At 46.9% G+C, this 12,680-nt stretch overlaps 1 protein-coding gene across 2 annotated transcripts in view; it reads left to right on the top strand.

Annotated features, from left to right (window-relative positions):
* Nucleotides 1–2,063: 2,063 nt before the first annotated feature.
* NHS (NHS actin remodeling regulator) overlaps nt 2,064–12,680 on the top strand; it is a 364,610-nt gene continuing 353,993 nt past the window's right edge. For both annotated transcript variants that reach the window (XM_075914037.2, XM_075914029.2), the window contains exon 1: nt 2,064–2,752. In XM_075914037.2, coding sequence (XP_075770152.2) covers nt 2,368–2,752 — 385 coding nt within the window. In that variant the 5' untranslated portion in view covers nt 2,064–2,367. The remainder of the gene's footprint in view (nt 2,753–12,680) is intronic.

The raw sequence follows: 12,680 nt of genomic DNA, 5'->3' as shown, positions 1-12,680 counted from the left end.
GGAGAAAGTCAACTGAAGTTTTAGCCAGCTATGAGAATAGCATAGTTGGAGTCGATGTACCTTAGGTCAAATTTCTACAGAGCCCCACTGCAGAAGGTCAATGGGTGAAACTCTCACATTGACTTCCTGTAATCCACGTGACCCAGTGGAGTACCAAGGTCTTTGGGGGCACCATCAGCAGTCAGTTTAGAGGTCCTTACTAGACCCACTAAATCAAACCTTGGGAGATCACTCTCTGGAGCCTCAGTCTTGAGATAACTGAAGACAAGGCCTAGGAAAGAATCCTTTAATGGGCCTTGAAGCAGGAAGACATGAGGGAAGCAAAGAGGACACACCCCTGACGAGAGCTTTAAACCAGGGTGACCCAAGGAATTGTTTTGTTGTGGTTGTGGTGGTGGTTTTTAAATTTTGTTATGGGTTTCTGTTTTGCCAGTATTCCTGGAAAGAGATCCTGAGTATGATAGTAGGTCCTTGTAGGTGGGGCCAAGCCAGCACCTTTTAGCTGTGTGGCGTGTGCTTGTAGATGTTACATTTTCTGATTAGGATTGACTTTCAGAATATCACACTCCAAAACAGAATGTCTCTTGTCGAAAACAATATCTCATGTTTAACTGACTGAAAAATAGCTTTTCTGGGGGCTTTATGTCTGGAGTGAGTAGTTCATATGAGAGTTTGGAGCATATTCTGTCACACATGCTGATACCTTAACCCTTCTGCATTACCTCAGTCTCCAGAAAAGCAGCAAAGATTTGCTAGAGAATTCTCTAGGATAAACAGAGACCAGACCTTTTTTTTTTTTTTTAATATGGCTATTTAGCTAGTGCTCTCACTGCAGCAGAAATGTGCTAGTCTAGGATAGGGGAGTAAACTTGTCATTTCACTAGTATATTATTTACTAGTACATTATTACAGTGGTAGCCCTCAGACAGGATTAGAGACCACAGGTATTGTGTGATGTACAGATATTCAGGAAGATGCAATCCTTGCTACTAAGGCTTTACAATGCAAGGACCTGATTGTGCAATGCGCTCTGCCCTGACCTAGGTTATAGCCTGCAGCAGATAAAATATACATAATCCATTCTAACTTTCCTTGCCACACCTGCTAGAAAACACCTCCGGGTCACAGTTATGTCCATTTTGAAAGAGGCCCCAGCAGCAAAAGACGTTCCAAAGGGATTTGTTTTTCAGTTATGGTCTCCCCCACCCCCATACACAGTGGTGCCTTTCTGCCTTGGGAGACCTCCAAGATGACTGAACCAAACTGTAAATAGTAGATATAATGGAAACTACTTCACAACAGGGAATACACCCCCAGCAGCAGCACCCCTCGCACCCCTATTTCCAGCACCTATGGACAGGGCTGGATTAAGAATGGGGCATTAGGGGCTGAGCCCAGGGCTAAGTGAGGCCCTGGAAAAAGATCTCTGTGCTGCCAAAACTGTAGATCTTTTTGTTGGGGGCCCCTTGGCCTGGGGCCCTGGGCTACGGCCACTAAAGCCCCTGTGTTGGCCCTGCTGGGAGGACAGGGGGGAAACATGGCTTGCTGCAGTTCCTTGCCCCATCCCCCAACCTCCTGCCCTGTGCCCCCTCCTGCAGTCCAAAGGCTTGGCCTCAGCCTGGAGCCCCCCCTTCTGCACTAGGAATGCTTCATCCTCCTCAGAGCTTGCACCCACAATTGCAGCCCTTCACTCCTCCCCCATCCCCCTTCCTGCCTCAACCCACTGCTCCCTCCCACACTCTGAACCCCTCCTTTTGGCCCCAACCCAGGGCCCCACAAACCCCCAGTGGAGTTCATTTGGCCCATGGAGACCTCAGGGGCTATCCCCCCCACCCTGCACCCATCTTCAAAGGGATGTTTTCCACGCTGGAAATGGGTCCCGGCCCCACCGGCCTCCCCGCGATAAAGTCCCCTCCCTCACGCTTCCCCTGGCTGCACTAGGGCGCCTGCACTGACTCCTTGCGGTGGAGCGGGGCGATGTCTCTCCTCCACCTCGCCCCTTCCCGCCTCTCCCTCTTTCTCCTCCTCTCCCCCCTCCCGCCCCAGGCTTTCGGCGGATTCCGCTGGCCGGGTTTTCTCGCCGTCCTTCGGCAAGGCAGCACCTCTCGCCGCTAGAGCGCGGCGGGCAGCTCCCCGCCAGGGCAGCTGATGCTCAGAGCAGGGCAGAGCGGGGCTGGGCGCCGGTGACTTCCCAGCGGAGGGAGCCGCTGGCAGGCAGAGGACGCCGCCCGGGGCGCGCACCATGGGGGACGCCCGGGCGGGCGATGCGGGCTGCTAGCAAGTGACAGCGGGCTGGGAGAGCGCGGCAGCCCGGCGTGCGGGGCGGCGGGGGCCGGGCAGCTTGTGTGCGGCGGGACGGCAGCGGCGATGCCCTTCGCCAAGCGGATCGTGGAGCCCCAGTGGCTGTGCCGGCAGCCGCCGGCCGCCTCGCTGCTGGAGGAGAGTTTGGGCTGCTCGGAGCCCCGGGACCAGCCGCAGCCCGCGGCCGAGGAGGCGGGCGCCGGGCCGGTGGCCGCGGAGGGGAAGGAGGCTGCGGCGGGGCTGCCGCTGTGGGATCTCGGCTCGGTCAGTAACGGGGCCCTGGCCCGGATCCTGCGGCAGCTGTCCGACGTGGCCCGGCACGCCTGCACCCTCTTCCAGGAGATCGAGACGGAGCTGCAGCTGGCCCAGCGCCGGGTGCGGGCGCTGCACGGCAAGATCGGCGGGGTGCAGGGGGTGCTGCGCAGCCTGGACCCCAAGCAGGAGGCAGTGCGTGAGTAGCCAGCGGGTCGCCTGGGACGTGAGGCCGGGGGGCAGCGGGAGATGGGCGCTGCCTGGGCAGGGGGGAGGGGCTCCGGGCATGAAAAGTTGGTGCTTTAGGACACCACACCGGGGCTGACTCGCTGAGCTAGGATGCTGAATGAATGGGGGGGGGGGGCTTCTCCTAGACCCCATCCCAGCCGCTCCGCGAGATGGCCCGAAGTGCCTGCCCCCGTGTGGGGAGAGCGGCGATGGGGGGGGGGGGGGGTCGCAGGCGGCACGGGAGTCAGACCATCTGGGTGTAAAGTTTGGAGGGTCTCCAAGGGGAGCGCTGCCTTCGCCGGCGAAAGGCAGCCGTGGGGCTGGGAGCGCGGGCGGCGCTGGGTACGGACGAGCCGCTAAGCGCTTCGCTCAGCCCAGCTTGGGGCTCGCAGTCCCGCCGCCCTCCGGGGCTAGCCGCCTACAACGCAGGAGCCCCGGCCGCTGTCGGGGCTGCCGGGCACGGACCGTGTGGCTCGGGGGTGCGGGGAGGGGGAGCGGACCGTGGAAAGGGCTGAAACTGCGGGAATTCGTCCGACTTGCGCCTTCCCCGCCGATCAGGTCCAAGGGACTCCCTGGCTTGGCTGTTACTGACCAGTGGCAAAGAGACAGCTCCCCAGCCGGGCTGCTCATGTGGACACACACCAATGCGCATCAGTGCGCTCCCCGGCGCGGCGTGTGCGCCCAGACCCTTTCAGCAGCGAGAAAGATGATGTCAGTGGTTTCTGGCTTACATAAGAAGCTGCCTCCTCACTAGGATTGCTGGGACCGCAGAGCCACGAGTGGGGGGCTTGTCCGGGGATGCTGTGAAGGCCACCACTAGAACTGGGTTCAGAAAAGAATGAGTTCACGGGCGCTAGGTCCATCAATGGCCATGGATCATGATGATCAGCGGGGCAATCCCATGCTCTGTGTGCCCCTGAACCTCTGTCTGCCACATGCTGGGACTGGACCACAGGGGATGAATCACTTGATAATTGCCCTGTTCTATTCATTCCCTCTGAAACATCTGGCACTGGCTGCTGTTAGTAGCCAGGGTACTGGGATAGGTGGAGGATTGGTCTGACCTAGTATGTCTGTTCTTATGACAGAGGAGATGCTGCATGATTTATACAAAGGTCCCCATGGGATTTTTTTTAAAGGAATCTCTGATACTTCTCCAAACCCAGGCTTCATTTGCCCCCTTCCTCCTGTCAGTGCAAATTTCCCCTTTCCTTAAGAGTATACCTGACATCCGGCTTCAAATTCTAAGCTCTTAAGTAGAAATAATAAAAAGGATAATCTGTGGTCAGTTTTCAAGGGCATAAAGTCATGAAGTTTGAGCAGCGACTTTTGTTTTGAAGAGCAACCCTGAGGAATCCTGGAAAAACATGAGATCTTTTGTGGTCAAGGCAAAATATTGGATATGTTGTTGCTTTAATCCTGCTTCCTCTCCAGTCAAAAGCAGTGGCAGGCTCTGTTCTTTGCACAGCTGTTAATATCTGCAGAATATGGCTTATGTTAACAATGGTTTAATGTAACCATTTTCAGACTCCTAGTGATGCATACATTTTCCAAATATTTTTGAATATGTATTTTACTTAGGTAAGATTTCTGACTCAAACTTTGAGCTAACACAGGATAATATACTGACTTCTTTTCTTCTCTTGCCATTGGTGGAGAAGCAATGCTTAGAGAGGAGTACTGGGTGAGATTTTGTTCTGTTACTCCAGTGTAAATCCAGAGTAGCTTCACCACGTTCAGTGAAATTACTTCAGTTGTAGATGGGCTAAATGAGGCTGGAATATGTCCATTCTATTAAAGAGATTTTTGGAAGTGAATATGACACTTTATCATTCATTGTCTGATTTTTCCTCTTGTTCACACCTGTGTAAAGTAGGGATTTAACCCTCTTTTGCGTGATTTGAGGTGATTTTGAACAGGAGCATGCCCTACGTGATCAAAACAGATGTTTAAGATAAGATTCTCAGTTGGAGGTAGTGCGTGAGAGTCAGTGCCATATTGACTTCGGTGGATGCATGCTGATGTACACCCGCTGGGATCTGGCCCATGATGAGGAGAATTTCTGTTTCAGAGTGAGGAATAATGTGTAACTGGAGTGGGGCTTTTTGTTTATTTTTGTTGAGATTAGAAATGTGTGGTGAGAAACAGGACTGTGTGATGAAAGGAAGGGGACCAAGTGAGGGTACTAAATATTTTTGGACAACATTCTACTCTCATTTGTACCAGTATAACTCCACAGTAGCTACTCTGAGGTCAGAGGAATTACTATAGATTTACACTAGCGTGAGAGCCAAATCTAGCCCTTTTATGGTTTTTTGTTTTTTTTTGCTTTCTTCTCTCCCTGTGTGCTGCATTTATGCACTTTGTATGCAAATCACAGTACATCACACTCCATGTTTTGTTAGTCTATAAAGTGCTACCAGACCATTTGTTGTTTTTTTTCTGTACAGACTAACTCGTCTACCCCCTGAAGCTCATGTTACTGCATCAGTGAAACGCCATGATCTTCATTGGAATGTTTGGATTTGCCCACGTGTTGATAAAAGTAGAATGTGTCTTTTTTCACACACATTTTAATAGGCCAGGAGCTAATTTTTCAGATTTTTTGGAGGGGAATAATTGTACTGATTCTTTTTCCTCAACTCCCCATGCATACACTCTGAGATCTGGAGACTGAAGCTGTAGAGATTTCCCTGGATGACTAGGTTATGTGAATGCCCTTCTGGAGGAGCCCAGAGATAATGTCCCTACTTTCCGTATGTATACACCATCAACATAGCTACTCACACCAACATACCACCTCTCACAGTCAGGAACCAGTTTGCCACATAACTTTCCCCCACACCTCTATAGATCTAACATACGGTTCACAGAGTAATTCACCTTCCATATTAAAGCACACATCCCATTCTACAGTGTAGGGGCATGTCTACACTAGGAAACGATATTAAAATAACTTATTTCAAAATAATAACTCCTGAAATAACTATTTCAAAATAATCTTATTCCCCAAAGAAAGCAGGATTACTGATTTTGAAATAACCCCAGACCATTATTTCAAAATAATGAGTTTAGGGGAGTGGATGCTCGACATATTATTTCAAAATAAGGTGAGTTATTTCAAAATAACTCCCTAGTGTAGACCAGGGCTATGAAGATAGCATGTCTAGTCATTTCCCTGCATAGACCCTTCCTCATTCATAGCACTACTGGCAAAACCATATGTGAGAGTTTTTAAATGTGGCGGAGCAAACCCATCCTTGATATTTCACTCAACTCAGTGGATGAATTTGGCTCAGCTCCACTGACATTAATAGAGTAATACCAAGGCTGAATTTGGCCCACTGCTTTTAGCATGCCAGGACACACTGTGCAATATGGTATTAGAACTTCAGATTAAGTACACTTTTAAAAGACTGTACACTTAAAAGCATTTGTCTGTCTTGCTACTGTACAAACTGTTGATGGAATAACACTGCTAATTGCAGCACAATGATTTGAGAATAATACTGTCCAATTACGCAGCGGACCTCCCTGGTCGGCACCTTTAGGACCTGACTGTTCCCAGATGCGGGATTTTGCCGGACCATTTTTGGACCCCTGTCACTGGTGCCGCTGGCCTGGCTGCTGGCCTCCTAGCTGGCTTCTCACCTCCTACTAGCCCCTCTACCCTGCAGACCTGCTGGGCAGTCATCACTGCAGTGGCTCTGCCAGGCAGCCTAGCACTGGGCCTCCGGTTAGCTGTGTATACTGGGGCTCCCTGGGCAGCCATGCGTGTGCCACATGCCGGGGCTCCCAGCTCCATTGGGCAGCCAAACATTGGGTCTCCCAACCCTGCTGGATAGCCCCGTCATCAGCTCTCTGCAGGCAGCCCATTGCCCTGCCAGCCCGCAGGGAACCTTATTGCTGGCCCTCCACCGGGACTCTGGTCATGCAACAGACATGCTGGACCATGGATGTTGCCGGATTGAGAATCCTGGTTAAGAAATTTTCAGCCTGTATTTGGCTGCTAGTAAACATGCTAAAACACACTGAGCGGTGAAATTTTGGGACCTTTTTCTCTCTCTCCTATTGAATCAGTCAATTTACAAGATTTAGTTATAAGGATGTCTAGATAATGGTCCACATCCTCTCCGGAGTATTCTCATTGAAGTCAATAATTTATATCAGACAGCCATCTGACCCCGTAAATTGACAAGTCAGGTTACTTGGAGCAAATGACCTACGAGGAGAGGCTGAGGGATTTGGGTTTGTTCAGTCTGCAGAAGAAAAGAGTGAGGGGGGATTTGATAGCAGCCTTCAACTTCCTGAAAGGAGGTTCCAAAGAGGATGGAGAGAGGCTGTTTTCAGTAGTGACGGATGGCAGAACAAGGAGCAATGGTCTCAAGTTGCAGTGGGGGAGGTCTAGGTTGGATATTAGGAAAAAATATTTCACTAGAAGGCTGGTGAAGCACCAGAACGGGTTATCTAGGGAGGTGGTGCAATCTCCATCCTTGAGGTTTTTAAATCCCGGCTTGACAATGTCCTGGCTGGATGATTTAGTTGGGATTGGTCCTGCTTTGGGCAGGGGGCTGGACTTGATGACCTCCTGAGGTCTCTTCCAGCCCTAGGATTCTATAATTCTATGTTACCACTATTGGGAAATCAAAAAAAGAATGTTACTGTAAAGAGCAGGAAAAAGTCTCTTTAAACTATGGTATAATAGCAAAGTCTACTGACTGGAAGCAGGGGGGAGGGCAAAGGGCAACTCCCCCAGGGCATGGCGATTCAAAATGACCTAAAGCCCCAGTCCTTTAAATCACTGCTGAAGCATTGTGTGGTATGCTCCAGGCAGTGCTTAGGGCCGTGGAGCGGGTGCGCTGCAATCCAGACAGCACTGCGGGCTGGCTGCTCCTGGCCCTGTCCATTCTGACTGAGGCCCCACGCCTTTTGGGAGTGCAGAGCTCCCCCTCCCTTGCCTGGGGGCCTGGCGAGGCTGTCAGCTCCCCTGATAATAGCAATGCGAACAAGTATTCCAGAAAGTAACATATTTTACATTTTTAAACTTGAAGATTTACAACAGTTTAAATAAAACATCTGAGTAGGGATCATAGGAAAGTCACAGCAGAAAACTTCAAGGACTCTTTTATTAGGCACCTGTATAGCTAGAGGAATAAATTAGAAATGTTGGCAGGAAGGCATCATCTAGGTTCAAGGAAACGATTGTTTCTTTCCCCCCCATCTCATCTCCAAACACCTCCATTTTACTACTTGGATTCCTATCATAGTCCAATCCTGGCTAACTTTCCAGTTTTCATATAAGTCTCTAGTTAGTCAGGGTCTAAGAAACTTGAACCCTATCCCACCCTACTGGTGGAAGAGAAGGAAGAGCTTTCTCTTTTCCTTTCCTGCCACTCCAAAGTTGATTATTCTCTGTCCTTCTCTCACTCTCTAATTGTTTGTTTGTTTTACTCCACCACAAATTGCTGCTGTTGCTGGTAAAGATTTCCAAAGCAAAAGCAAGGTGATAGTGACATCATTCCTGATGGTCTCACAGTTGCCTACAGCTTTCTGAATAGTAGCAGTGAAATTGCTAAGAATCTTATTAGTTTTATTTTGTTGCTTATTGAGTAATTTGTGAGCATCAGCAGAAGCACAGGCTCTGTCTGCAGACTCAGGAAAGCAGAAAGGTAACTATTGATATCTGGAAATGTTACTTCCTAACCACAGGGGCTACAAGTGTAACCCTTTTTAAATGAAAGCTTCAGCTTTGCAGAAATTGATGATGTAGGCCACCCTACTGGATGGAGAAGGTTTACAAGTATCCTGCATTGCCTAGGAAGTGGAATTTTAAAGTCCTGTGGTCTCTAAGGATTCCAGAAGTGCTGAGGTTTTATTTGTCTAAAAAAACATAAATATTTTACTCATAAGGAACATTTTTTAAAAGTTTAATCCATGAGAGTAGTTCCTTGCTTTTTTCTTCCCCATGTTTCTGTATATCCAGGTTTGGTGCTATGGCTACCAAGGAACAAAGGAACACTGTGTGTTACTATGCTTTTCACAAGTTCCTCGGAGCAGCTCTAGAAGTGTTACGAGGAGTTTCACTATGTTGCCATTTTTCTTTAAAGGGACAGTATCAAGATAAAAATAATATCTTAATTTCTTTACCTGCAAATTTACTCTGTGGTTTATGCTGTATGCTTACTTATCACATTTAACTTGGCTTGGTTTCTGAAAATTGACTGGTTAGTTCACTTTTGCTTTTGGTCAGTTTCAGTCTTTTCCCAGGGGTTGGTAGAATACTGCTGGGTATGGGATCCCAGCACTGCAAGAAGTGTTTTAATACATGGTGATCTGCATGTGTGTTCCTCTGCCCCACCATAATTTCTCTTACAAGACTTTTTATTGATAGCGTCTCCTAGTTTTATCATGTTGAAGTCCCAATTCCTGCTGAAATGGAATCTGTAAAGAATCTCCGAAGTGAAGCTGTTCCAAAAAGCTTCAGATATGGTTGCTTTATCAGAAAACCCAGCCTCTTTAAGGATGGGTGTTACTCTAAAATATCTTTGGGTGCATCCTTTAAAGCCATAATAACAGCAACAAATAATAGCTTTATTTTGATTTTTGTGAGGGTGAGACAAATATGTACAGTTAGGCCTCCGCTCCAATCTGGGCTCTTTCTGTCGTGTTGAGACACAACAGGAGATGAGGAATATGGGGTGACCCATCCCGTGTCTCATTACAATACTAATAGCCACATGAAGAAGGGATTTTCAGTTTTCCTTAATTCTGTACTCTGGTGCTTCTCTGAGTTCAAGACAGACCTGAAGCATCTGACTGTAGGGCATTACGTTTTATTTTATGTGCTTTGGGAAATGTAAGGTATGTGAGATATAACAGAGCCTTGCTGACTCTCTCTCTCTCTCTCTCTCTCTCTCTCTCTCTCACACACACCCACACCCACACCCACACCCACACCCACCCACCCACACACATTTGAACTAGGAACTCAGTCTGGGGCCTATAGAAAAATCTGGAAAGAAAAATTCTGCATTAGATGTGATAACCAATGCCATCAATATATATTTCTCTCATACTCACAGACAGGGAATGAGAGAGCACAATTATTGGCCCCTCTGGAAATGGGCAAGGTTTCTTTCTCTTTATCAGATACCTATTTTTTAGAAGACTTTTTTCTATGGCACTCCTGAGTGTAGTTTTCCAATTCATGCAACATGATCCAACATTGTGTATTTCAGTTGATTTCTCTCTTGGTGTGGGAAAGTGGGAGACTTCCCTCACTGCTTTGCTTATGATAAGACTGGAGGGCTGATGTCAAATGAGCAAGGACTGTGAGATGCGGAAAACTGAAATGTTGGTTTTCTTGTTTGTTTTTTGCCACTGGTGAAACAATAAAAAACGAAAGAGGAAAACCATGGGCTGAGAGTTTCCGTGCCTCACAAAAGCATTAGACTAAACACAGCCATTCAGAATAGAAAAGTAGCTGTCTTTGTTTACAAATGAATGATGACACATAGCCTCTGAAATAGAGAAGAATACGTAGAGTCAGGTGAAAGGCTTTTTTCATCTATTTTAAGCAATTGGTAGAAACTCCTATCAAGGACTGTTACAGGTGCACTTCTGCAGTGACCTAATGCTTTGGAATGTGGGGTTGCCACCTTGACTGACATTGTGTCATGTATTCGAGTCTGATCTTAAAATAAAAGGAGTAAAATTCAGTGCCCCATTGAAGTCAATGAAAAATCTGTCATTGACTTCAGTGGTGCTAGGACTTTTAACTGTGAACATTCAGTAACTCCTAAACAACAGAGAAATACGATTATTTGGGGGATATATGGCTAATAGAAGAGCTCTTCTGATAAGAGGGGTGAATAAAAATATTAGGAGCTGGATTCTCATCTCCCCCCAGTCATATATTTGAGTAAACATTGGCTTACATTGGGGTGAGAGGAGAACAGGCCTTATATGTTCATTAGAGATATTTAATGTGGTTCTCAGCTGACATAAATAGGATAACTCCATTAAAGTCAGTGGAGTTCCCCGTGTGTAAAACTGGTGTAAGGGAACCTAGATGCACAGGCGATCTGTACCAAATGAGGATCTGGCCTGATAAAATGGGTACACATTTTCATACAGCCTGCATCTGGTGTCTGTTTGAAAATGTTTATCATTTAATAATGTGTGTAAAGCCCTGTGTCTGTGTCCTTTTAAAATCTTATTCTTCATTCTACCTCCTTTCCTCCTTCTGGTGAGAGTCATTTTTAAAATTCACTGTCTGGGAGCCACCTGGGAAGTGAAGGTAAAAGAGAATGTCGTTACTTAAATTCTTGGTGACAGAGGTCAGGCAGGAGAGTCAATTAGCTATCTGCTTCCACACAAGAAAGATAGGAGTTTGACTTCTGGAGGAGGTAAGAGGAAGAGCCTGATGTGTTTGCAAAAGCTGTTGGCCAGTTCCGAAATGTCCTTGAGTGGAAGGAAGGAATGACTGGAAGCAAACATTAATATCAAATATAAGGGTGCCACTCAAACATTTCTCTGGCTCAACAAAATCTGACCTTTTTTTTTTTTTGCACAGATTTGATGATTTGATGACCTTTATATTGTAAGGATCATATTATAGCTGGCCTGGGACAGGTATGCCAGGCGTGGGAAGAGGCCATAGGAAGCTATGCATTACCATGCTGTCTCACGTGTGAGCCAGCCGAAGCTGCTTCCAGGAGAGCAAGGATGAGGAAAGATATTTTCTGGGCATTGCTGCTGCTAAAGTAGGGTTTTGCGCCTTCCCTCCATGCTGGCCAACAACATAGAGTCAGTGTAGGAGAGCGCAGCCTGTTTTAAAGGCTCTGTTTATGCAGGCTCTATTCTGGCATAGCTTTCTCCAGCATCCGTGAAAGCAGACGTACCTGTAACAAGGGGAGAGGAGGCCTCCAAAATGCTCATAGGTCCAAGTCCCCATCTGTTATTCCACCCCCTGTAGTTCTGGCACCGGATCTGTCAAATATTCTCTTTATCTCTTCCATAGTTTGAAGTATTGCAACTTCATGGTGCCCATTGATCTTTAATGGCAATGTTTTCGTGTCTGAAGTGGAGGAAATATGATCATCTTCCAAGAATATATTTTACAGCATAAGTGCACAGTGGTGGGGTCTTTTGAGTCAGAGAGCTGGGCTGTTCAAAAACCTGTGTTTGCGAGTGGTCTGAATCTCCATGTAATCGGAGCTTGACATCAGAATCTCCATTGTAGCGATTTTAGCAATTAGCCTGGAAGAGGGGAACTTTTTCTGTGTTCTGCAGAACTGAGTGTGTTTTGGGGGCAGAGAGGGAATTTCTTTCCTTCTTTTGATGTATTAGCATCAAAAGAGTGTTTGCTTCATTCCTAATTGCTTCTAGATTTTTAATTTATGTACCAGTATGTAAGTAACTGCAAGAAGAGATAGCCATTCAAAAAGGCAGGGTTTATAGCATGATTAAAATAAAAGATAGCATACAGTGTATAGTGCTGTATTTGAAATGTCTCCCCTGAAGACTTTTAGTTTACATTCTCTTTATATCTAACTACTTCTAATGCACTGCCTCTTTTAACAGCTGGCATGTTTTTAGGATGGATGTTGTAGCAGATATACTCCCACCCTATTTTAACTTAAACTGCAGTATCTGTATATTTGACAATTCTTTTATAAATCTCAGATTCCCCTCCTGCCTCTCCTACTCTTTTCTTCCCTAAACTTTCTATTTCTTTTTAAGAGAAGTGGAGGAAAGCAAGAGAGAATTAAAATCTAATGACAAAACAAAAAAAACCAACAACAACAAAACCAAATCTGGTTACATTAGGAGTTGTGTACTTGGAAGTCTCCTATATTCAATGAATGCTGTATGTATCTGCAGTGTTTTTCTCAGCA

This window comes from Pelodiscus sinensis, chromosome 1, assembly GCF_052426305.1.
Source record: "Pelodiscus sinensis isolate ZL-2025 chromosome 1, ASM5242630v1, whole genome shotgun sequence".
Taxonomy (NCBI): Eukaryota; Metazoa; Chordata; order Testudines; family Trionychidae; genus Pelodiscus; species Pelodiscus sinensis.
This window is presented reverse-complemented; position numbering and strand designations above follow the sequence as displayed.